The sequence below is a fragment of the Chrysoperla carnea genome, chromosome 3 (assembly GCF_905475395.1).
Source record: "Chrysoperla carnea chromosome 3, inChrCarn1.1, whole genome shotgun sequence".
Taxonomy (NCBI): Eukaryota; Metazoa; Arthropoda; class Insecta; order Neuroptera; family Chrysopidae; genus Chrysoperla; species Chrysoperla carnea.
The window spans coordinates 72,774,864-72,801,613 of record NC_058339.1 but is presented as its reverse complement, the minus strand read 5'-3'; the positions used below and the strand labels follow the sequence as shown (position 1 = coordinate 72,801,613).

Sequence of the window (26,750 nt, the reverse complement as noted above, 5' to 3'; positions counted from 1 at the left end):
AAGTGCTTGAAAAGATAGTAGTCGGTTGGCGAGAAGTCTGGTGAGTATGGTGGTTGAGACAGAACTTCAAAACTCAATTCATTTAATTTTCGGAAGATGATTTGTGAAACGTGCGGGCGGATATTGTCGTGGAGCAGGATCGAACCTCTTCTGTTGGCCAGTGTCGACTGCTGCTGACGCAATTTTCGGTACATTTAGTTGATTTCCTCACCATAGGACTCTGCTGTGATGATTAGGCCCGGTTGCAGAAAGTTATAGTGAATCACTTTTTTACCTTTCCAATACGTTTTAAACCATAAAAAATCACATGGCAGCTGACCCCAGTTCTTCCGCCATCCCACACATTGTTTGTGATGGCTAAAATCTTCGAAACGAAATTTCGCAAACCAACGTCGAACATTCATTAAAGCTATCATTGCCAAATATCAGATTAATTTTTCGGGCTGTTTATATTGAAGTAATACAACGTCCTTAATTGATAAATGGTAAGTAACCTGATAGTCTAAAATGGAACTACTGAAAAAATGTGCCCACTTCCTATTTTAATTAGTACGAATTATTATCACCAGTTGGCGGAGTTTATTTGATTTAAATATTTGTATTGGCCTTTAAAAATGGTAAGTACAATGTCATTAGTCTAAATCTGGAACTACTGAAAACGGGTTCACTTCTATTATTATCGTATTAGTACGACATATTATCGTCAGTTAGCGGGGTTGTTATTCCCAGTCATCAATTGATAAACGGTAAGTAACCTGGTAGTCTGAATTGGTACTACTGAAAACGAACCCACTTCCTGTTTTAATCAATACGAATTATTATCGCTAGCTGGCGGGATTTATCTGATTAGAATATTTTGATGGGCCTACAAAAATGGTAAATACAAATATTGCCATCTGGTAGTCTAAATTAGAACTACTAAAAACGGGTCCACTTCCCGATAGTATGACATATTAACTCCAAGTTATTATCAATAGTAGAAAATGAATTCAATTTTTAAACGCGTGCGACATTTTTGCACCATCCTGTGTATAACGACTAGACAAACAAAAATAAATTTTTCTCGTTAAATTATGAAAAATCTTTAATAAATTAGTTATCAAATTGTTAACACTTTTATAAATATTTATATATAAATATATATTGCTATTAAATTAATTAATTATTAACTTATTCTTGGCCGTGTCATTGTTATTTTATTATTAATAAATATATAAAAGGTAGAAGGGGGGGGGGGTAGAGTCGTAGCGGAAGCGGAGGGAACAAATATATACTATAAAAAATGGATTGAAAAGTAAAAATAAATAAAGTATATTATGCTGGTGTAGTACGATAATGACTCCAACCATGAAAACATTTAGTAAATCGTCTTGATTCACGATTCTTTAATGATAGCATTAATTTTCGTGGTCGATCTGGTTGTTTGACTTTCATATGTTGGACGTAAACTTGAGCGGATTTAAATGCTAATTTCTTTTCAACTTCACTACATTTATCACCAAACCATAAGAATACTTGTTCACCATTATCCAAGATCATTATATCTTCATCGGCTAAATCATCCTAAAAAAAATCAAATGGTATCCACTTAGAATCATGTTTAAGTACGACATAGGGTCGTGTTTAACATAATTATAAGATAATGATTAAATGTCATTGCCGCATTTAATCTCATTTTACGTATTTTGATAGTTGGCAAATCGAAGAATTTCTTTCAATGCTCAATTGAACTATATTAAATTAATAAAACCCAGTTATTTCCAGCATGAAAGCACTTGCCGCCAGATGCGGTCTATTTCTTTCACAAACTTAGAATAATGTTAGCTGTAATGTCCAGAATTTTTGGTCGTTTAGATCGCGAAATAATCAGCTGAAGAGTTCGCGATTTCGAAGATAAAAGAATATAAAATTCACTATGCTCTCAGATATCTTTTACGATATTAAAAAATTATCACGACGAATTGAAAAAAAAAAGTAGTTGGAAGGAAAAAAAATAGCACCACGTCGTTTTGTTTTCGAGATATTAATTTTGACGTAAATTGGTCAAAATTGAGTACTTAGGCATTAATTATCTCGTGTTTTAAACGGTCAAAATTACTGAAACTTTGGGATTTAATAGAAAGCCCTAATCTTAGTCTGTGAATAAAATTCTAAAATATACTATACTTTTAGCATGGAAACTGCTAATATCGTGCTAGAAATACCTTAATGCGTAACAGGGAAAGGCGGCTGCAAAACTAATTTTTCGAGGGGTCTCCGTCTATCGCGAGTCCTTGAGCATTAGTGAAAGAAGTCTCTGCTTAGAATTGATTGTACGACAAAGACGGAATAAAAGACTTAATTACAAAAGTGCACCATCGCAAGGTGGCTAGAAGAATCAATAGTTAAAATTCTCAGATGATTCCCGATTTCCCAGAATAATTTATGAAACTTTTTCCTTGATTTTTTAGTCATATGGATTAAGGTCACACTGAAGTTTAATGTCATAAGAATGTAGAATTTTTGACCAAAATTTTCTTTTCCACGCAAAATTCCAGCTCAAATGGTTCAAAATTCCTACCAAAAAAATTTTAACAAATCTATATATTATAAAAAAGAAAAAACTGCCTGACTGACTGATCGATCAACGCAGAGCTGAAACCGCTGGGTTTAAAAGCATGAAATTTTGTACACACGTTCCTTAAATGACGTAAATATGTATTATAAAGGAATTTTTTAATCCTAAAGAGTTAAAAGGGGGTGAAATATTATATATGAAAAACCCATGTAAATAATTGTATAGACAAATATAGATCAACCTTTGCTATAGTGTTGAAATCGAAAATCTGAAACGATTTTATCGTTGTACGATAAATTATGAAACAATTGCAATGGTTATAAAGCTGTATATATTAAGTTCGAATCGAGGACAAACCATTGAAGATTGAATTGTTTTAACAGATTTCTCATAAAGAATCACAGAGTAAAACTTTTTTTTTTTTCAAAATGAAATGTCATAGAATGAATATTTGAAATAGAACTACTACTAATAGTTATGGTTCTACAAAATATTGGACAACTGGAATTATTTCACCAAGATTTGTTCATAAAAAAATATAAATCATAAATACCTGACAGAAATCAGTACATTTCTCTGATACCGTAAAATATCCTTTCTCATTCGAACATCGAAACAATCTTGTATAATTCATAAATTCAGCATCACGATCATACGGTTTCTGTCCATTTAGTGCTACCCAAAAGAAATTATTTGGTTCTTCACCTTCGTTTAACACTTGTAAGCTAACCCACGGACTATTAAACATTTCGTTAGCGATTTCTTCAATTAATCGTGCTTCCTCCGAATTGGATTTGGAACCAATCCATACGTAGACAATACTTGATTCACCATCATCTTGTTCGAATGGGACATTTAAAATGTAGCTAGAAAATTAGATTTAAACGATTATTTGAGAGAAAAAAAGTTCCATATTTTAGAGTAAGACCCAAAAGCCATACAAATCCAATAGGGAATATTAATGTATTTTTTTAATATTTTTAATTCATTGTTTACACCGTTATAACAAAGTAAAAAATATAAATACTGCTTAAAAATGCTGTATTTAAATGTAAAAAAATATTTCTCAAAATTATAAAATACATTAGAATTTTGAGATATTTAAATGCAGTTTTTTGGTGCTCTCTGTCGATGACGTATAAGTACGTGATCTGTCAATTGGTGACAGATCAATGTATAATTTACACTTAAGCATTTATTTACAAAATAAGCATTTCAAAAAATTTTGAACTACATATGCCCCCCGCTGGGACTCTATGCCCCCTTATGACTAGGTTAAGTTGCCTGAATGTTCCTTGGGGTACTATAAACACGTTACAATAAGTTTCATTAAATCGATGCTGTTTCTACACTTTTCCTTTTTTCCAGTTTATTCTTCGAAAAATCGTTTTGAAACTGCATACGAAGGCATATATTATTTCAAAAGATTTTCGATGATTATCGTAGACTTAGTCGAGAGGATTTACCACGTTTCAAGAATAAGAAGCTTTTAAAATACTTACCAAAAAGCTGAATTTAAATTAAAAGCATCTGGTTTAACTTGAATCAATCGTGTACATAACGCACTACCGTTCGCACGTAAATGAAAGAATTGCACCGGAGGTTTTTGTCCTTTCTGCAATTTTTCACCACGTTTTCCTTGATGTATAATAAATTTTCGTTTAAAATGCGCTAAAAATTTAATATTCTCCTGCTGTTGATGCGTTCGAATCACTTCCAGCTTATCATGGAATAAACTCATAAATTTCTTTTGTAATGTAAACGTAAATGTAAGCCAACCCATATTTCCAGCATCACGACCTTGCCAAAAATATACAATACATTGAAAATCCGATTCAATCGGTTCTTCCGTTGGATAATCTTCATCATCTTCCGGTGGTATCCAATATCGACATAAGAATACATAACAATCCTTGCTATAGAAGTGACCAATTTCATCTTCTGGTAGTCGCACGAATTTTTTTCCTTCTAAAACAAACGCTTCCATACTATCTAAATCATCGTTCCATTCGTCGGCTAATTGTTGTGCTTCAGCAAAAGGTACAGGTAATTGACGTGGTTGGAAGAGTGCGGCTAAATCTGTTTTGATTTCTTGTTGACGGGCCCATTCTATTAAATCTGCACCTGTTTTTCTTACTGATTCAGCTGTTCGTGTGAAATCCACGGCGATTACTTCATCCCAATCGATGAATTTTGATTTGAATATCTGTGAGCGGTTTTAAAGAAAATGATAATCTAAGAATCGATCGAAGAACATGTAAAATTGAATCAGTGAATCGTTTGATTTAACGATCGTTTCGACTCTCGGCGTTATTGTTACATTCCGATATTTAAAAAAAAAAAAAACGAGTGGGCTTTAGACCACACGATTAAAGTAAACATTCTTTAGCTCCATCTCTTCGTGTAAATACATGTTATAAATACATGAGCTGATTTCGAACGTTGGTCTCTAATATCGGAGTTCAGTGTTCTGCGACTAAGCTACTGGGTGTAAATGTATAATATTTTATACACTTATAGTATGAAATAGATTTTGTTATGCTTTTGAAACGTAACTCTCCGTCTTTCTATCTTTCTCTCAACTTGATCACACTTTTCGTAACAAGCTTGATCACACATTTTCGTAAAATTCTAATAATAAATTCTCCAGTTTACTCCCCAAGTCAAGCGTGCCTAAAGAAGTTTTACTTAAAAAAAAAAACATTATACTCTTTTTTGAGACTAACGGGAAAGAAACAAATACGCCCACAAAAGTTCTGTTCTTTCATTCTCAAAGGGCATTTCTAGTGAATTAGAAAGCAAGGGTAACTGTAGATTTTGTAACAAATACTTCAGAATTGCAATATAGAAGGAAAGAAATTTTTTTTTAGGTATTTCTAATAAAAAATATTCAGAAACTTACCTGGGTTTCAGTTCCCTCTTGAACACGAGTCACTTTTGAGTAGCTTGGTCGATTGATCATATTAAATAGCTCCTGAGATAATTTAATTGCAGCTGCACGTACGAGTCGAGTTGATTTTTTACCAAACCTTAAAAAAAAGTTTCAATATCAAAATACAAACTTTCATACTTTTGAAAGGTGGTCCATTAAATGGGCGTCACGTCAAAATCTCACTGGCGTTTAAAATTTCAAATTTTGGAAAACGAAAAATGGGAGATAAGACTTTTTACAAAACAATATGAAAGGACTTAAAAGAAGGCAGTTTAAGGTTTTTTACGATATGAGAAAAATTTCAGTGCGATGATTATTTCAGAAGATACAGTATTTTAAATCCAGAAGTGTTAATTTTGGTCCAATATCTTGGTCCAAAAAGCACGTACGGAAATTTTTTATAACTCATTTTCAAGAGAAATAAACAAGCTTTCTAGCGTTTTTAACAAAATTTTTAACCCTCCGTGCAAAGCGGCACAATTTTTTAGCAATGGATTCTAAAACTAGCAAGTACAAGTTTTCAAAAAAGCTATTGAGCTTCCAAATTTGATGGTATTTCGCGGAGATACGACTGTTCTTGTTTTGAAGTTGTGAAGAAATAAATTTTTTTAAAGGTTAAAACCTTAAAAATATATCCTTAAACGGATTTTTCAAATTTTAAATTAAAAACTACTAAAAAACTTACCAAACAAAAACATCCAAATAACAATCCAAAATATACACATTCCGATTATTCAACAATTTGCTAATAAGTTTTCCACCAGGAACTTCAACTTGTGGTAGTTCCAAATAACCAGCACCAAGCCGCACTTGATATAATCGCGGTATATTTGGTTCAAACTCTAAACTTAAATGTTCTTCGATCGGTTCATCAGGTGGATCTCCACTTGGTATTCCCATCAGCTTCCAAAATTCACTACTCTCCTCACCAATTTGTTCATTAATAATTTCCGCTTTATTCTTTCGTTCGTTTTTATTAATTTTCTCCGACATTAAACGAGCTTTTGATTTTAACGTATTTTTTGCTTTTTTTCCATACCATAAGAAAATTTTCAAACCCGTATCGAGTACGAACACAAATCGTGGATCTAATGATTTATATGTAACCGGAACGGATTCTAAATAAATTGATGGACCTGTTCCATGGACACGATATAATCGTGTATCGTAAATGACCTCTTCAACGGTAAAGAATCCACTGCTTGTCCGCCCACCAGCTATGTACGTAATTTCTGTATCAAATAATCCAAGAAATTCTTCGGATTCATCATTTTGTTCTTCACGTATTGTGCGACATTGTGCGCCTAAATAATTTCGTAAATTTACTGCATGGATTGCTGCGCATGCTCGTTTATCTAACTAAAAAATTTAAAACAAAATCAAATGTATTTTGCATGGAAATTTTGAGCTCGATTGAAAAGAGAAATCGATCAGGGCAGAGTCTATTCACAAAATCTTTTAATACATTTGGATCGGTTCGATTTTCAGCTAGTTTAGCAATCACGTAGACCCGAAACATTTATGTCGAGACTTTTCTCCATACAGGTGGCTTAAATCCTAGTATCTTTCCCTGACACAAGAGGAAGGAAGAATTTTCCCGCTGAAAATACAAGCTCATTTAATGGAAATTAAAACTTACCGTTGCTTTTTCACCAATCCAAAAAAATATTTCCCATGTTAAAGCACGGTTTTCATCTAACGATGTTTTCAAGACAATATAACAATCTCCTTCATAAAATTTTCCATGAGTAGCCTCTTCAATTCTATTTGGAAGGAAATTTTCAATTTCCCATATTGCTAGTCCAGGTACTTGTCCAGCATCATCATCGAAGAAATCGGAATAATCTAATGGTGGTTTCTCCAAAGATTCATCCCAACGTTTTGGTCTAGATAAAAATTTATAATAATTAGTGGAGTTGAATTTCACGACAAATAAATGTTCAAAATAGACGGAAATGTTCGGAATAGACTGTTTTATGAAATGCAAAACAATAAATTTTTTAAATTTTTTGTTCACTCCTTAGCTTAGGCAAGTCATTCGCCCAATTCAATTTTCACTTCTTTGGTGACGTAAATTATATTGGAAAAAGGGGGAAAATATTACATATCACAAGCAGATTTTCAAATTCAACCTGGCACCACCTCCCACTCCCGTAACAGGAATGTTATCCGCCATTACCGAAAAATGTTTCCCACAATTCCTTTACATAATGACAACTACATTGGAAGGACTACTGATCACGAGCAAAACTCGACTCTATCTCTTAGACTACAAGAGTTAGTTATTAGTTAATTAAGAGCAATTTCTTTTTGACAGAAATTGAATACCGCCGGCCCCCATAGATTTTACTAGCTCGATCCGTGCGGAACTAGCTGTACCCGAGGCATAAAACAACAATAGATGTCGTAGTAAATTGGTGAAAAAATTAAATATATTGCTTAAATTAGTATTAGGAGAACATCTTTTAAAAATAGTCTAATAGTTTGAATATTCTGTTGTTACTACTACTTAATGATGTATTCAATATTAGGAGAACATCTATAAAAACTGTTACATTCGAAACATGTTGGCCTACTAAATTTATTATTATTTAAACTTATTTAAATTATTTTTTATGATATTTTTGTTGTTGAAATTATTTGTCTAGCCTGTTTTTTTCTAAGCGGCACATGTTTGGACTGTGAAGCTATTTTTCGACCGAAGCCAACATAATAAGCTTGAAAATGAGGGGAGAATCATGGAAATTGTTAAAGGAATAAGGAAGATAAGGTTAGGACAGAAAAAAATAGGCTGGAGAAATAATATAAGGATATTGGCCGTTTAAAAATTAAAAACTGAAAGCTACTTTATAATAAAATTTTGAGGGTCGAAGATAAACTTACTTTAACGATTCTGCTTTTAAATCGTCATATGACATGTCATTTTTCTCTTTGGCGATGTCTTCCATACCCTTCAACAAAATAAGCACTTCATAAGATTCATGGATTGATAAATTTTTAACGAAATACCTACTTTTAAGATTTTAGCTTGATCAGCTTCTTCTTGATCTCGACGACTTCGTTTTAATCGCAACTTTCTTGCAATTGGATCCTTACTAGATTCTACAAACAACAGAAAAAACAAAATTAAAAAAATTATATTTATTATTTTATTGGTTGCAATTAGAAAAACTTACGATTATTCGGCAATGGAATGGGTACATTTGCACCAGCTAAACGTAATTGATTTTGCAAAGAAAAATCTACATTATAAAATTCCATACCCGCACCACGTTTTAGAATTTCTGTGGGTTTTGGTGGCATTATTAAATCGGGATTTCCATTTAAAACTAACGCATTCAAATCTGTTAGTAAATGAATTGCTTCGGGTAATGTTATTAAGCAATTTGAGCTTAAATTTAATTTCTTCAACGACCCACATCTGAAAAAAAAATCGATAATGTATAACAGTCGTCAAAGAAAGGCTGACTAAAGTAAGCCCTCGTTTCTTGTTCCTCTTCACTGTGCCAGCTCCTGTAATAATCGTGATCCACTGTCAGGCCCAAGCGTTCAGCGAAATTGTCTTTTAATACCAAAAGTTCGTTTCTACCCCCATCTAAGATTTCCCTTTTTCCCCTAGAATGTCCCTGAGTTCTGATACACATACCAGGTTTACATTCATTAGTTCCATCAGTTCATTTTAGGATGTTTGAAAATCTAGAAATCTGGTTACATAGAATAATAAAACTTACCGGCATAAACCTTCTGGTATCATTTCCAATTGATTATTGGCTGCTGAGAATACTTCTAATCGACATAATTTACCAATCCCTGATGGTATACCATCAAAATCTAATTCGTTATCATTCACATACAGTCGTCGTAACGTTGTAATCTTACAAATTGATGCTGGCAAAGCTTTTAACTTATTTTGTGATAAATTTAACGTTTCCAAATTTTGCCAAAATTCGATTGCTACAAAAAAAAATTATCAACGTTTTAAAAAATGTTTTTCTGGAACTAATCGAACACACAATATTTTGATGTAAATTTTACCTGTTGAAAGTTCTGTAATTTCATTCGAACTAAAATTTAATCGTTTTAAATTAGATAATGAATATAAAGCTTCAGGAATTTTTGGTAAAGCATTTTCCGATAAATCCAAATCCGTTAAATTCGTTAACGAATCTAAACTTGCTGGAAAATTATTCAATGTTCGTTGGGTATTTCGCATATGTAATGTCTCTAAATTTAAAAGTGATGGTAACTGTCTAAAAAAATCAAAAATAACTTTTTACTAAACGTTTTCTCCAGAGGTTACTTACACCTGGATCAAACTGTACCTTAATTGAAAATGTCCTAATGGATTATTACTTAAGATTAACGTTTGTAAATTAGCTAAACGGCGTGTTTGTGGCGGTAACGTTTCTAAATTATTATTACTTAAATCCAGAAATAATAAATCCGTTAAATTTACAAACAATGAGCTTGGTATCGCATCAATACTGTAAAAAAAAATTAATTAAAAGTAATTTTACTAAGATTGAACGAGCACCAATTTTAAATAAAAAGCTAGATTTTTTTATGTGAAGTTAGGCTGAAGTCTAAATCAATTCTGAAAATTTTAGAGAGGTTTCCCGATTATTTAAATAAATAAATGACTTCAAAGGTAAACATATTTAACATTGGTTTAATCGTAAAACGGTAAATGGATTATATGTTTTCATAGATTTCTCCAAAAATAGTCAGTTAAATTATTAAAAAATAAAAACTATTTAAATTAAAGCCAAAACTTTAATAAATTAACTGGAGTAATTTTCAAAATATTGAAAATTTAGTTTAATTATTTAGATATCGATATTTCGAAAACCAAGGCAGGTAAAGAATTTTCGATATACTTGTTAAGTATATACAGTGTGGGCCATTTTAATCCCGGGTTTCTTTAATAGTCAATTTAGATCCGAAAAGGTAGGAGATAGAATAACATTTTCGATTAGAAAGTAGATCCTCCTAAAAAACTAACATTTTTTATTTAAAACATTTACTTTCGGAGGAAATGCGACTTAGAAATATGTCATTATTGCATTTAATCGAAAGAAAATACGCTTAAAGTTTATCGATAATTGTAGGTCAAAGTGATGGACACAGCGAATGTCCTCTATTGCCCATGGCGACTTTTGGCTACTGCATATTTCTGGAGTTCATGTTTTCTTTCCATCCAATGCAATAATGACAAATTTTTAAGTCGCATTTCCTCCGAAAGTTAATGTTCTTCGAAAAAATGTTTTAAACAAAAATAGTTAGTTTTTTATGAGGATCAACTTTCAATTTTAAAGTGTTATTCTATCTCTTACCGTATAAGATCTAAATTGACTATTAAGGAAACCCGACGAACTAGGTCCAATCAGAACTAATGATGCCAGAACATGATGTCCCCCAAACTATACAAACCTTTTGTTGTAAACAATAACTTTTGTTTAAGTTATTTTTGGTTTGTTAACTTTAAAACGGGATATTTAGGTGTATATATTTAAATGGCCCATCCTGTACATACTTAACAAGATTACGTCAAAAGAGTTTACAAAATTTAAATACTTTGATTAATAATAAAAGTTAACAAAAATGCATAATTTTTTTATTGATGTAGAAAATTAGGGAAAAATTTAGGGCAGGTCGGGCTCCCGTTTGCAGCGGGATACTAGAAAAGTACCCAGTGTTAACAAGAAAATTCAAAATAATGATATATCCGTTTTCCGTCATCTTAAAAATTGACATTTTCAAGGTGTTCATTTTTTATTCAATTATCTTCATATCTGAATATCATCCTCAACGAATATTCTCAAACTATAAAGGTTGCTCGACTACTACGACTAACCATGGACCATAGGCCTATTTGGGAACAAAGTGAGCTCTAATAAAAAGAATACTTACTGATTATGACTTAAATTTAAGACCAATAATGATCGTGCGTTATTTAAACCATCCGGCACTTCTTTTAAATTATTATGACTTAAATCTAACGTATTTAATTCTTCTAAATGAAATAATTCAGATGGTATACCAGATGTTTTCACTTTATTATGTCGTAGATTTAAGGTTCGTAAACTTTGTAGTTCTGTTAATTCACCGTATAATTTTTCTAAATTATTTCGTGTTAATGATAAATGTTCTAATTTTTGTAATGTTCCCATTTCTTTTGGAATTTCTGTTAATTTTGTTTTATCTAATTTTAACCATTGCACACCGGTCATTAATTGCACAGCACCCGGAAAATTTTCATTCTGGAAAAAATATATATAATATAATCTTCGGTGGAAATTCGTCTTAGGGGCAAACCGAGGACTAACTGAAAATCTCAGATAGAATAAATTCATCTTATTAGAATTTGATATAGTCAGAGAAATGAAGCCGCTTTAATTTTTAACTAATGACACTGTAATATAAGTCTGATCATGGGATAGCAGGTAGCTATGACTAGTCAACCATATTTAGTCAAAAATATAATTACCAATTAAGTAAGACGATTATAAAAAAGACGGGCGGCGATTTTGGAATAGGTGTTCATAAATTCACCTAATTAGTCCATTTCTAGTTGTCTGTCCACCCATCGCCCCGATAACTCAAAAACGAATAGAGATATCAAGATGAAATTTTTATAGCGTCCTTAGGACGTAAAAAGCGAAGTTGAGTTCATAAAAGGTCAACATAGGCTTATGATATCAAGACTACTTTTATAATTTTATGGGTAATGGGGCAAATTCGACATCAGGAAACCCCATTGTGTAGGTTTTTTAATCTTTCCTAATTTATAAAAAAAATAATGCAAGCAATGACATTAACACTTTCTATACAAGGCATTTCAACAATTAACTCAGTCAATTGTTTGTTTTTACTTGTTTTTTAATAGAATGTCGGTAAAAACCAGTAGACAGCTTTGCACCCTTAACGAGTTTCATTCGGACTCTGCTTATGCTAGCGTTGCGTTTTTCAAACACAAGTATCAAAAATGATGCACGTAGTTTTCAACGTGCACTAATTCAACGAGATTCACTTGGTAGAAATTGACATTCGTCATTTATGACGAATGCACGTAAAACTCCCGCCTGGCTAAGATAAAAAATCTAGTTTTTAATTTTGTGTGTTAAGTCGATCGAAATTCATGGGAAAAAACAATATTGCATAGGATTCCACTATTTGACATTTAATGAGTTTTTTAAAGTTGGTGGAGCTTGAAGTGAAAATAGGAGCCAATTTTTTTGCAAAAAAGTTTAATTAGGAGCTTTTGTTTTAAATTTCATAGTAAATAAACTGCTTTTGCTATCAATTTACAGATAAAAGATAACAAACTCTTAGCAACAAAGAAAATGAAATTTTCTGGATTTAGATTTACGAAATGGAAATTTTTATAGAAATTCATATAAGGATCGTAAAAATAACGATTTAAAAATACTTACACTAAAATCATAGCTTGTAAAATCCACTCCTCTAACAAATGGTAATACACCTGTGTTTGCCATTATTTAAAACTTAACTTTTAATGCTTGTTAACTTATTATTATAAAAATACAGAATGGTTTTTTTATTTTAAATATGAAGAAAGTTATAAAAACTATTTTTGATTACATAAAAATAACACTGAATAATAATGTAACCCATTTACACATTACAAAACATAAATATAATTATAACCTCGTAATCGTGCATATTTTTGGGGGACATCGAACACCAAGCGATGACATTTCGTACTAAATAACTAGGGTACATGCCCGGTGCAAAGAAAACGCCTTCATATGCTAATTTTTTTTTTAAATATTGGATTGTTGTAATAAGCGGTTGATATTTAAATCGGAACTGATCCATATAAATATTTACCTTTATTTTATTAAAGATTCCAAAATTTCTTTCAAAAATATATTCCAAATTGAAATATAATTGATCAGGTTAACAAGTTTTATTTCTGACAAATATTTACAGCATTTACATGCATTAGTGCAAAAAAATGCATGTAAATTTTTGTCAGTTTTTCACCAAATTTTGAGGTACTTCGTACTTTCCCTGAAGTTTGTACAAATTTTGATGTAATTTCAAAATTTTCTATGGTAACCGTTTGAGTTGTATGTAATAATTTGGCCAGGGAAAACTGACTTCTTTAAAAGTCAGGACATTTCATTTTGGAAAAACAGTAGTCACCGTAATTGATCAAAATATCAATTAAATCAAATCATAACAATATCGCATATTATTGCTTTCATTTAAAAAGTTTTCCAACTTTTGTTAACTGTTCACAAAACTGGAATTATGTATTTACTTACTCTAGGCAACTTACATTTCATACTTGCGTACTCCAAGTATATATGCACAACGAAGTATTTATGGGGACGTTTCCAAAAAAAAAATGAGTGTATGAAAATCTACAATACAATCTCAAACAGCTCAAATCTACAAATTTCGTACTAAATTTTACAGCTCTAGCAGTTATGTTTAATTACTGTAATTTCTTCTCCTTTTATTAATTAAACTTTCCACAAAGCTGTTTTATCATAGTAGTGTAGGCAAATTACGTTAAATAAACGCAATGTAAATTGTCTATATTAAGAAATATATTAATAAACTTTGTTTTTTTAAATATAAATTGCTTGTTTACAAAATATAAAAAACTTGTTTTTAATTCAAAACAATGAGATGATTGTTATACAATGTATATGAAATATACCAAGGTATACTAAGTTTAGTCCCAAGTTTGTAACGTTTAAATATATTGATGTTATGAACAAAATTTTGGTATAGGTGTTTATAACATCACCGAATTAGTTCATTTCCGGTTGTCTGTCCGTCTGTCTTCACGATAACTCAAAAACGAAAAAAGACATCAAGTTAAAATTTTTACAGCGTTCTCAAGCTTTGAGCAACATAGGTCAATAAGTCAATTGGGTCTTGTAAACTGTTAGAGATACAAGAAAAGTTTAAATGTAAGAAATGTTCCTTATAAAAAAATAAACAACTTATATATTATATTTTTTATTATTATATAAAAGTATTTCAACAATTAACTCAGTCGATTGTTTGATTTTACTTGTTTTTGTTATAAAAACCTCACTCTCATAATTACAGCAACGAAATATTAAAAAATAAATCATAAAAAATGCAAAATTAATAAATTTTTTCTGACATTTTTTTTACAATTTTGACACTGTTCGTGCTTTTCAGGCATCCTGTATATAACCAAAATAACCAAAATAATTTTAAAATATACAGCCAACAAACTTCCACTAACCCGAAAAAAAAATTTTTTAAAACAAGCATTTTAGCCATAATTTTTCGTGTCGTTTCACGTGAATAATCATGTGTAAAGATTATTGAAGGAATACAAAATATCGAAGGCTGATTGATTAATGGAATAAATTTTTTTATTTTATTTATTACTTTTCCAGTATAGGAAGTTATTGTAATGGGTCCGTCAATAGCACCAATTTGGAGAAGAAGTATGTGTGTGTGAACAAAAAATGATATTGACTTCGTTGAGGGGCCGATCGAAGCATATTATCAGGAATATGATCCGAAAAGAATTTCATAACATTCGGTCAAGTCGGTGTGAGTCGGTCGAGTTTTGTTTTTTTTTTTAAATTTTTTATAACTTTTTTATTATATTTTTTATTATACTGGGAAGTTGCTGGGAAGTCATTTGTGTGGGCCTCAACGGTCTCACCAGACTCTACTCACATCTTGTTTTATTTTATTTAAAGTCGCTTGAATAAATTTTACTACACCCGATTTGTCTGAAAAACTGAAAGTTTTATCAAATTAGTGTAGGCAAGTTACATTAAATAAACGCAATGTAAGTTGCCTATATTCAGAAATATATTAATAACTTTTGTTTGTTTACAAAATATAAAAAACTTGTTTTTAATTCAAAACAATGAGATCATTGTTTTTGTTTTCCAAACTCTCATAAATACATCAAGGAAATATTACAAAATAAATTTTTAAAAAAAAGGCAAAAATAAATATATTTTTGCAGACTTTTTTTTATTTGTTGAAGGAATAACATGCGCATTGAATTCAATTTGAATCAATATTGATGCTGCGTGAGTCTATTTGTGAATGAAAACTGAATGAATATAAAAGAGCTGCCGTACATACAGCAAGTTTTTATTACAGTTGTTAATTTAAATCAGAATCAGTAAGAACGTATTTTATAAAAAATTAATTAAACATGATAAGTATTAAACAGCGTGCGATTTCTAATACGTTATTAACAATAATTAAAAGAAATTTAATTAACACGAAAGGTAAAGAAAATTTATTCTTTATTTTTTTCTTTCTCAAAACATAAAAACTATTTTTAACGTGTTATTTAGTATATTTACACTTTGCACATTTCTTCAAAAAATGCAAGAGTTATTTTTGTAAAATTGTTTCTTTATGATGGTTCGTCTAAAAGAGTTGTAATGAATTTTAAAATTAACGATATAGTCGATTCAGAAAATTCTACCTAACTCAAATTTAAAAAAAAATCTGACCTAATTTATTAAAACTATTTATTTTTATATAAATTATGTTTTATCATAGAATCATTAAATTACTAAACTGTTTTGTTTATTTTTTTTAAACAATTTTTCATTTAAATGTTTCATTTAAATGCCTTAAGGACGTTCCCAAAATATCACGTTTTATTAGGATCATCTTTAAATCGTGTATAAGCATTCTCATTAATGCCCTTTTTAAGCAGGTAAATTTTTTGATACCCCTTTCGGTGTTAAATTTATAGATTTGAGCTGTTAAAGTTTGCGTTTTTAACTGCAAATAAATCCTGCATTGAAGTGTTTTTAAAGGTGTATGCTTAATTATGTAACAAGGCTTATTTTCTTAAGATTAATTTGGAAAACTTAGTTAAAAGCATGAAAAATATTTTACTTTAAAGAAAATTATAATAAGCGGTACTCATTTTCCCATAAAATACATTTAAAGTGATGAAATGAATATCATTTGTGTGTTATAGAGTGATTTTCTTTAAATATTTAGGCATCAATATTTTAAAAACTATAGTAAATATCGAAACATTTTATTCTTAATTTTCGTCTAATTTTCTCAAGTTCTAACAGAATCCACCTTCAAAATTTAAAACATTAAGTTTTATCAATTATTTGCATACACTAATTTTTTTGGTACAAGACCATTTAATATAAATTTTTTTAACATTATATTTGTCAATTTTTTTAATTGTTTTTAAACATTTTTTCCTTCAAATGTAAAACATTTAAATAGAGACAAAAACTGTCATAACTTTTGAGAATTTAGGAAAAAATAGGCACGGAAAGAATAGATTGAAAAAAATTTCTGTAAAAATTTCAGAACCCAACCAAAACCTCTATTATAGTCGACAAACTCAACTCAACTAATTACAACAATACTCCGAATCTATAAAATTTTAGGTCTATTTTTGCGGTCTATTTTTTCCGGGTCTATTTTTTTCGATTTCCTCTATGAATGAGCTAATGCCTAATGAAACAATACCAAATTATTTGACATGCTCCGGGAAAATGGAAATATCTTTTAGAAAATTTGTTGAAATGTTTTTAAGAATATTTTAGATTGCTCGAAATTTCTCAAAAAAAATTTGGGTTTCTCAACAACGTAGCTTAGAAAGGTACAAAACTATTCTAAATATATTTAGTGGTTAGGAAGGCATTTATCACTTTTGTTAGCAAAATTTTTCTAGATATTATAAATTAACGGTTGAAAATTTGAGGCGTATATACGCACACTTTTCTGTGAGTGAAGGTAAAGTTAAATTTACCTTATCATACGTAAAGTTGCATAAAAACTGATCTCTTTGAGGATTAACAACTTTAAACAGTAGCAGTCATTAAGTGTACGAAATTGCAAGTCAATCCGAATGTAAAAGGTTTGTGCAATTCCTCCCAAAAAATTTTGATGTATTTTTTTAATAGCATAACGAACAAATTCTCTTTTGTAAAAAGAGTTCCAAAGCAGCTACAACTCAATTATTGTTTTTTGTGTTTTTAGATGCACAAAATCGAGTATTATCAACTGCTGTCCAAAGTGAACCAAAGGAACCATCAGTGAAAACAGAAATACCAGGGCCAAAATCACAACAGCTTATGAATGAACTCAACAGTCTTCAAGTAAGTTGAGAAAAAATTGAGGCATGCAAATGAAAAAAAATGCTTAGCCCAGGAGATTGAAAAAATAACATATTTTTCTAAAAATCGAATACTGCATTTTTAATTTTTCAAGAATTTTTATTTCGAAAACTAAGCATCTAGAGAAAAAATCACAAGCGTACTTTTTTTCTTGAAACTGATCAAAAATGTATACATATTATATAAAAAATTCAAAATTTTGTACATAGCAAACCCCCACCCCTTGTTTATCTGCCGATTTTTCTCATTAACGATTTTTCTCATTTTCTCGACCTTTCAAATACCAAAATCCTTCTTGATACCAAATTTTATTTAAATCGATCTTAAATTGCGACCGCTAGGGAGGGTACAAATACATATACGTATAGATACATAAAATTTTTTTTTTAAATTCCATTATCAGCACAAAAGCAATAGCGCCATTTATTTCGGAAATTTTCGAAAAGCAAATAAATGGCGTTCGAAAAGTCGCCATTATTGTTTTGGTTTTGAATCTCATCTAATTTATAAATCAACACTCAACACTTTCAATACAAAGTATTTCAACAATTAACTCAGTCAATTATTTGTTTTTAATTAAATCTCGTACATATATATATTTTATATTAATAATATTTTAATTAAAAATCAATAAAAAAATTCACCAAAACTTTCGTGCGCTAAGACGGGCAGAGTCAAAATAGACGATTACATTAATTTTAGTAATTAAACAATTACATAAATCAGATTAGTACCTACTGATGAGGTTAGACGCTATCTAAATTTAAATAATTTGTAGTGTACTGTCGTCCGATTAACTTTAAATGAATAATTCAATATAATTTGGAGTAGCCAGATCCCTATTCAAATAACATTTATTTAAATTAAAGCTTATTATCAATTTCCTTGAACCAACTATGATAGTAAAAGCTAACAACATGTTACAGTTATACAACAAATATTTTTTTTCAATTTATTATTCTCAAAAATATAGACAGTTATAAGGAGAACGATCACCAAGGCAATTTTAGATTTAGGGTTGAAATTATTTGTACCTTATTTTCAACTTTGATGATGAATTTTGTTATAGCTTCATAAATGTGGACGAAAAATAAAATTTTTCGATATCTTCCTTGGTTTTCGAAATATCGAAAGTTAAATAATTAAACAAAATTTTCGATATTTTGAAAAATACTCCAGATATTGAAAAATTTTATTCTTACTTTTCATCTTATATTGTCAAGTTATAACATAATTCATCATCAAAAAATTAAAAAAATATATTTTTTTAAATTTGTGCCCATACTACCGTGCTCATACATCCTTAATAAGTCGGACACAACGTGTTTTTTTTTTTTTTTTTCAATAATTTATTAAGGTTTTTTTAATTTCATCGACTAGTTTTGAAGAAATCTATAAAAACATATCATTCATTTACCGTTTTACCATAAAACCAATGTTAAATATGCCTACTTTTGAAGTCATTTATTTATTTAAATAATCGCCACCCCCCTCGCCTAAAATTTTCAGAATTGATTTACACTTATGTCCAATTTCATTTCAAGAAGCTCAGCGAAGAGGAGTGGGAATGCGTTACGAGCCCGTTTTATAAACTTATAAACACACTACTAGTTTCTAACAGTTTACTAGGCTTATAAAAGTGTCAATTGATTCCAGCTATTTGAGAGAGAAGGGATTCTCAAAAGGAATTTATCCGCGAATTAATTTAATGTTAGTTAAGAAAGTGCCGTATTTTAGTATAGGTCGTTCTAGCCAAAATGGCAACGAACAAGCGAGAGGTGCCATTTTGGTTTGAACGACCCATAACGTTGACTACCGGGGCCCCATGCAGCCCTTTTATATAAAAAAAGCCCTATTATAAAATTTCATTTATTCAAAAGTATGAAAAGATAAAAATTCCATTTCAATAGAATTAAAAAATAAAGCATCTAATGAGAGAGAGAAATATGATCTTAGTGGTGGAGCTGTGCTGCTCATGAGCTGTTTTTTTTTTTATTTGTTCAATCAAAATTGATTTAAATATAATGGTTGCTAAGTACCTAATTCTTAACTTAATAACAATCATTTGCATACAAACACTATTCAAAATTTATTTATTACTTATAAACAAAATTATTAAAAACATTTTTTATTACGATTATTAAATGATTGTTTAAGTTTTCATTATTTATTTGTTTATAGATACAGTCGAAATATTTTATAGCGACATTGAAGGGAACAACAATAGAGAATGTTCTAGTTTTTTTTTCGAAAGATTACTAAAAATTATTAAGAAAAATTAAAAAATGGTTTTTCTAAACTATAAATTCAAATCGCAGTGACGTCAACACCTCGCCCCCGTAACGCCATCGCACGGAAAAATGATAAAATAAATGGCTCACAATCTCAACGGAGGTTAATATGTCACTACCATTTTATTTATTCAAAAATATAATTATTTTTTATTAATAATTAATCAAAAATAATTTTAAAAAAATTACTTATATATACTTTAGATGAATTATCCTTTCATTTATATAAAAAATCATGGCAAAAAAAATTAATGCAACTTCTCTATTGTGGTCCTTATAACCGATAATCGTTAAAAGCGATATTAACTTTTTTGTATTAAAGTGAAAGTATGTACATATGAACACATGTTGGTCTTTTTTGCTAAATAATTCCAATGGCAATTAGGTCGCTATAACCGATTTATACGTTAAGTCCAAAGTATAAATAATAAGACTGAAAATAAAGTTTATAGGATTTAATTTAGCGGTGTAGATACCGAAAGGGTTAGACGATGCCGTGTACCGGAGCCCCTCGGACTCTGGCCAGCAAATCTTGAATTGAACTAGCAAACAATTCTTCCACATTCGAAATGTAAATAAAATAGGTTGCAAGACAACTTTAATCCCAACAAGTTTCTCAACGAGTTTGTGCGAAACTTGTGGAGAATTTCCCTATAATTTTCATGTTGTTTGTGCAGTGTTGTTTCGTGAACTTGAAAGATTCACCGTCACATTTAGCGGGTTAAGACAATAAGGAAACGGTCTATAAAAATAATCCGTTAAAGTGGTTCGGTGACAAGTCAACTAATAAACTAGGTAAATTGTATGACGTAAATGTAATAAAATGCTCTAAAAATATCGTAAACTAGGCAATTTGTTTCGGAAAACAACGATATATCAAAATACTCGCCCAAATGTTAAATTGACCAATTTTTTAATTGTTTGGATAAAAGTAATTAGTTGCTATAGCCAGTATGTCGTTATAACCGATGTCGTTGTAACGAAGCAACTCAATTTGACTATGTAGATTAAACTTAAATAAATAAATAACAAGGTTATTGTAATCCATGTGTATTATGTCGACGCATGCTTAAAAATAATAAATTATTATGTAATAGGAAAAAAACTTTCTTTAACAATACAAATTTGAAATAGATAAAGAAAATTTTATTTTAATTAACAAAATAGGTCAAACTTTAAATGTAACACGTTTTTAAACTGATGACATATTAATAATTAATTAAAATAAAATTTTAATTTTAAAAACAAATTCTTTATCATTGTAAACGCAAATTTTATTACAAAAATGTATTAAACATTGCCTAACTAAATAAAAGATAGAGTATCCTATGAAAATGTATTTCGTTAAAAATGTTTAGATTTTTTAAATTATCATTAATTTATTAATTTCAGCAAGGCGGATCCGTTCAACTCTTTGCAGATTACGATAAATCATTTGGAAATTATTTAGTGGACGTTGATGGAAATCAATTACTTGATGTATTCACACAAATATCTTCAATTCCCTTAGGATATAATCATCCAGAATTATTAACAATATTCCAGGATTCACATAATGTGGTAAGTTCTCAAATAACATAATTCATAATTTGTGCATTTTAAACTTTGAGATTAATAATATTTTTTAATTTTAGAAATCATTAATAAATCGACCTGCTTTGGGTGTATTTCCAGGTGCTGATTGGCCAAAAAAATTACAAGATGTATTATTGAAAGTAAGTAAGATGGTCTGAAAAAAGCTTAAGAATTGATTCCTTGGATAATTTTATGAAAATCAGCTGTTTTAGTGTTGTTTAGAAATGGACTATTATCTGGCGATAATAATTAGTACTTATTTAAAAAAAAATTGAGCCCCTTTCAGTAGTTCCAACTTAGACTACCAGATGGCAATACTTGTACTAACCATTTTTAAAGCCCAATAAAAATATTCAAATTCAAATTAGATAAACCACGCCAACTGCCGAATATAATTCGTACTAATTATAAAAGTAGACCCATTTTCAGCAGTTCCAATTAAGGCCACCAGAATGCTCATCATTTATCAATAGTTCAGTGAAAACTCATATATTACCTTTTAAAACAATTCAAAAATTTAATTTTACATTCTATGTCATTTTAAAAAGGTTTTGAATCGTAGCAGACAATTTAAAATTATTATTCTTAAATTCTGGAGGAAAATATTTAAAAAAAATATAATAAATATGAAGATGTTTCGAACATAACAATATTTTTGCGGAGTTTTCTAAAATAGGCAATTAAAGGAATTTAAACTTCGTTGATGTCAAAATCCTTTTGCTATTCCTCAATTCGTATTCTTCTTTATCGAAGCCGATTCAAAGGATAAATACTAGTAGAAGAATCTTCAAAGGGTTAGATAAAATATCATGCCATTTAAAAAATTTGTAAAAGGATCACTTCTTCAATTTTTACCCCAATGTCGGTGAGGGCTATATGTATGTTATAGCCCTATAATAAAATAATCTGTTCCCTCATAACTTCTAAACTGCTTATAATCATAATTTAACAAATGTGATATCGTTGGATACCATTGAAGCACCTTGAACGTCCGCTAGTTATGGGCTATGTGTGACGTCTCATTAAATTGAATATAGCGCCTTCTAGAGGACATAAAATCATAAACGAAAAAGAAAATTTTTAATTATAAATACCGTATCATATATATACTTAAAAAAATTTTTTCGTTCATGATTTTATGTCCTCTAGAAGGCGTCATGTTCAATACACGCTCAAAAAAGTATAAAACAAGATAATATCATCTGAAATTGTTATTATAAGTAGAATCATCATTACAGTTGGGGGTTCGTTCTCTGAATATCTTTTTAATCTTAGTGGTCCCTGAACTGAAATGACGTTTAAGTATACTACCAAGGGTATACTTAACAATTTTAGATAACATTATCCTGTTTTATATTTTCTAGAGCGTGATTTGGTAGTCGTCGCGGGGTTTTGAACTTTATTTAATCCATTTTATACATTTTTGATGGCAGGTTGCACCGCCTGGGATGAAATGTGTGACTACAATGATGTGTGGATCATGCTCCAATGAAAACGCTTACAAAAACATGTTTATCTGGTATCGAAACAAAGAACGAGGTGATGCAAATTACTCCAGCGAAGAATTACAAACATGTCTAGTAAACCAAGCACCTGGCGCTCCAAATTTAAGTATTCTCTCATTTTCGAATGCATTTCATGGTCGTACTTTAGGCGCATTAGCCACAACACATTCCAAAGCAATTCATAAAATTGATGTACCAAGTCTTGATTGGCCAATTGCACAGTTTCCACAATATAAGTATCCATTGGTGGATAATGTTTCGTACAACAAGAAACAAGACGTAAAATCTTTGGCGCATGTTGAAGATTTAATTGAAATATATAAGAAGAAAGGACGGCCTGTAGCAGGGATTACAATTGAACCAATTCAATCGGAGGGTGGTGACAATGAAGCTTCGCCTGAATTTTTCCAAAACTTACAACAAATTGCGAAAAAACATAATTGTGCTTTGTTAATTGATGAAGTACAAACGGGTGGTGGACCAACGGGGAAATTTTGGTGTCATGAACATTTTAATTTACCATCGCCACCAGATTTTGTAACGTTTAGCAAAAAAATGCAAATTGGAGGATTTTATCAGAATCAAGATTCAAAGTAAGTAGTCTTACCAGTGAGAATTCTCGTGAAGTTTTTTTTTTGTGATCATGCTTTTTGGGAATTTAAATTGTATCTGTCGCCTTAAAGGAAAACTACGGTTACAATTATTTTTGATTCAACACCGTTCCGAGTTTCAAAAATCAGTTTTTTGAGAATATCTCGTTTCCTTTGCCTTCAATCGTATTTACATTTAGTATAAAAGTTTTAATCGTATTTACACTTAGTATAAAATATCGTCCGAAACCTTTTTTATACGTTTTCAAATAGGAAGCGCAGAAGATGGAGCACTGGTGAACCTCAGCCTATTATACTTCGTGATATTCTATACAGGGTGGTTTTTTAAGTTGACATATGCTTGAAACTCGATAAATAAATTTAATAGAAGAAAATGCTTCAAACAAAAAATATTAGTTTCAAAGGTAAACATATCTTATACCGGCATCGAATTCGATCTAAGTTTTCAGGTTAAATTAGAAAGTTGTTCTTTATAAATACGCAAACATTTTTTTGTAAACCGAATAATTTACACAATAACAATAATTAATAGCAAAAATCTAGCTTTTTGTGCGTTTGTTCATTCAATTTGATCAAAAATGGTCTTTATAGAAAAACAAACCAATTTAATTGGATTATTATTGGGAAATTTTTTTTCAAAGAGTGCCTAGATTTCGCAGAAACTACGAAATAACATTTTTTAGTAAAACTTTTCAGTCCGTTTTTGCCTAAATTGTACGGTTTGCGGAAAAATGTTTCGAATAAAAAATATTACTTTTTTAATAAAAAACAACTTTATAATTTAAAATGTCCATGTATAAATTGCCAGTTATGGAGTATTGTGAGCTTTCCATCGTGCTTGAAAACCTAAATCAAGTTTAATATGTCTTCGTATTAAGATATGCGCTTATACTGCACACTCAACAGTTTTTGTTTAAAGCATTTTTATCGATAAAACTTATTTTTCGAGTTTCAAGCTATGTCAAATTAAAAAAGACACCCTGTATACTTATAAATTTCTCTCATTGCTTGTGTATGATGTTTTCGGCGTGGTAAACCTTTCTTATTGGAGATGGCTTCAAAAAAATTGCTGTAGCAAATAGTCTGGTATTTTGCTTCAGCAACAATCAATTCGTACTCGTAGAATATTCGAGCATTCACAAGTACTCCCAAAATATCATTTCGTTTTTCTGCTCTTTTTAAAAAACGAATCAAAGTATACAAAAAGGTTTCAGACGAAATTTGTAAAGAATTTTATCCTTTACAACTTTTATAATAAATATAAATACGAATGAAGGGAAAGGAAACGAGATATTCTCAAAAAATTGATTTTTGCGACCTTAATTGACCTTGAAATATCTAAGAAAGCTGACACGTGACCTTATGTGACTTTTGAGTCTATCAAATTAAAGTTTTGTACAAATATTCAGCTTATTCTGTTTGATTCCGAGGTTAAACCCCTTTTTTTGGCTAAGATGAGTGGATTATTAATTTTTTTCTAAAATTTATTACTGATTTTTTGCAGGGTAAAATCTGCATATCAAATTTTCAACACATGGATGGGTGATCCTGGTAAATTATTAATTTTGGAACGTATATTAAAAGTAATATCCGAAAAGAATTTATTGGCAAATGTTGAAAAAACTGGCAAAGTATTATACGACGGTTTACGATCCTTAGAAAAAGAACATGGTCAATTAATAAATTCAGTTCGAGGTCGTGGCACATTTTTAGCATTTGATGCTAAAGATGAACATTCACGTGATAAAATTTTGAGGAATTTAAAAAAGAAAGGTAAAATTTAAAATACAAAATATTGTTGTGATCGAAATTTCAATTTTTTTTTTGCCGTAGGTGTTCAAGGAGGTGGCTGCGGTAAAACAGCAATACGTTTACGACCAGCTTTAATTTTCGAACCGAAACATGCAAATATATTTTTGGGAAAATTAAATGACGTATTACGTGAATTGTAAATAATTTTAAAAACATAATTGTTGATAAATCGATTTAAAAAAAAAATTAGGCAGTAAGATAAAGATACTCAAAAGATTTCAATTTATTACCGTTAATTAAAGCCCGCTTCAATTAATATATATTTATGTGGTTCAAACAGTATTTTAAAGGTATTAGGGCAAAAGAAAATTTATTGAAAATGTTTTAAATTGAAATTTTCATGGAAAATTGTAATTCATTCCAGTGTCTTCCATAGCGAAACGATGTCTTCCATATATATATATAAACTTAACGAAAAAATAAACGTGGCAATTTTTGTTTTGTTAAAAATACACAATATTTACAGATATGTATGTATTCTTGGCCCTTTTGGGCTCTAACAGGGCTCAATTTAAAGATGTAAGCTTAAAAAAAACTTGGAACTTGACTCTTTACAATTGGTTTTAAATTTCCGATTACCATGACAAAACTTTTAGAGAGCCCTGGTAAGCTCAAAAGGACGAAGTAACAAAGTTACATGCCTGGCGAAACAAAACATGTCTTTTAACGAAACGAAAAATGTCGCGTTTTTATTTTTGCGAAGTGCATTATATTTATAAAAATTTAAATAAATGTATATTTTATTCTGTGTAACAATTTTTTTTGTTTTTAACCCTAAGAATCCTCTAATCTTGAAATCTTTGATCTTGTGTTGAGGACGGTGAAGGCAATAAAACAAGTCAAGGCCAATTAATTTTCGATAGCTTTTTAAGGTAAGGGGTAATTATTCACCCCATATAACTTCCCAATGGCTCAGTGCTAAGCCAGGAATAGGTGTTCCCTCTAAAAGGTCTTTAAAATTCTCTACCACATGTAGCTTAGCTCAAAAAAGGCGATTCAGCTAAACATATCCTAATAAAAGATGCTCCATTTTGGCGCTATACGCTCCAAAAATAGCTATTCAACGATACCCCATTTAACATGGTTCATCGAATTTCATTTTTTCTTTTTCACAATATGGCGTCAGCTGCTATATTGAATTTTCATTAGTGTCATATCTGCATTTAATCGAAAGAAAATTCGCTATAGGTTTAGAAAAAATTTTTAGATAAAAGTTATCAAGGCCAATTAGTCATTTGTCTGTGTTAATAACTATCCAGTCCAGGTAAATTTTCACGATCATTTGAAGATCAAGGTTAAATGACCTTGAAACTAGAATTTCAGG

The 26,750-nt window shown here is 30.1% G+C and overlaps 2 protein-coding genes across 2 annotated transcripts; one reads left to right on the top strand and one right to left on the bottom strand.

Annotated features, from left to right (window-relative positions):
• Window positions 1–1,183: 1,183 nt before the first annotated feature.
• On the bottom strand, window positions 1,184–13,159 carry LOC123295578 (protein flightless-1). The gene is made up of 14 exons (XM_044876983.1): window positions 12,923–13,159; window positions 11,400–11,749; window positions 9,812–9,973; window positions 9,525–9,739; window positions 9,221–9,443; window positions 8,666–8,910; window positions 8,503–8,591; window positions 8,373–8,440; window positions 7,129–7,375; window positions 6,175–6,848; window positions 5,460–5,586; window positions 4,060–4,763; window positions 3,111–3,423; window positions 1,184–1,563 (listed from the first exon to the last, which is right to left on the bottom strand). The coding sequence occupies exons 1-14, from the start codon at window positions 12,983–12,985 to the stop codon at window positions 1,315–1,317; spliced, it is 3,729 nt and encodes a 1,242-aa protein (XP_044732918.1). The 5' UTR covers window positions 12,986–13,159; the 3' UTR covers window positions 1,184–1,314.
• A 2,418-nt stretch (window positions 13,160–15,577) lies between these two features.
• On the top strand, window positions 15,578–26,164 carry LOC123294593 (4-aminobutyrate aminotransferase, mitochondrial). The gene is made up of 7 exons (XM_044875675.1): window positions 15,578–15,757; window positions 17,496–17,614; window positions 21,316–21,483; window positions 21,558–21,638; window positions 22,932–23,596; window positions 25,119–25,387; window positions 25,448–26,164. The coding sequence occupies exons 1-7, from the start codon at window positions 15,682–15,684 to the stop codon at window positions 25,564–25,566; spliced, it is 1,497 nt and encodes a 498-aa protein (XP_044731610.1). The 5' UTR covers window positions 15,578–15,681; the 3' UTR covers window positions 25,567–26,164.
• Window positions 26,165–26,750: the final 586 nt, after the last annotated feature.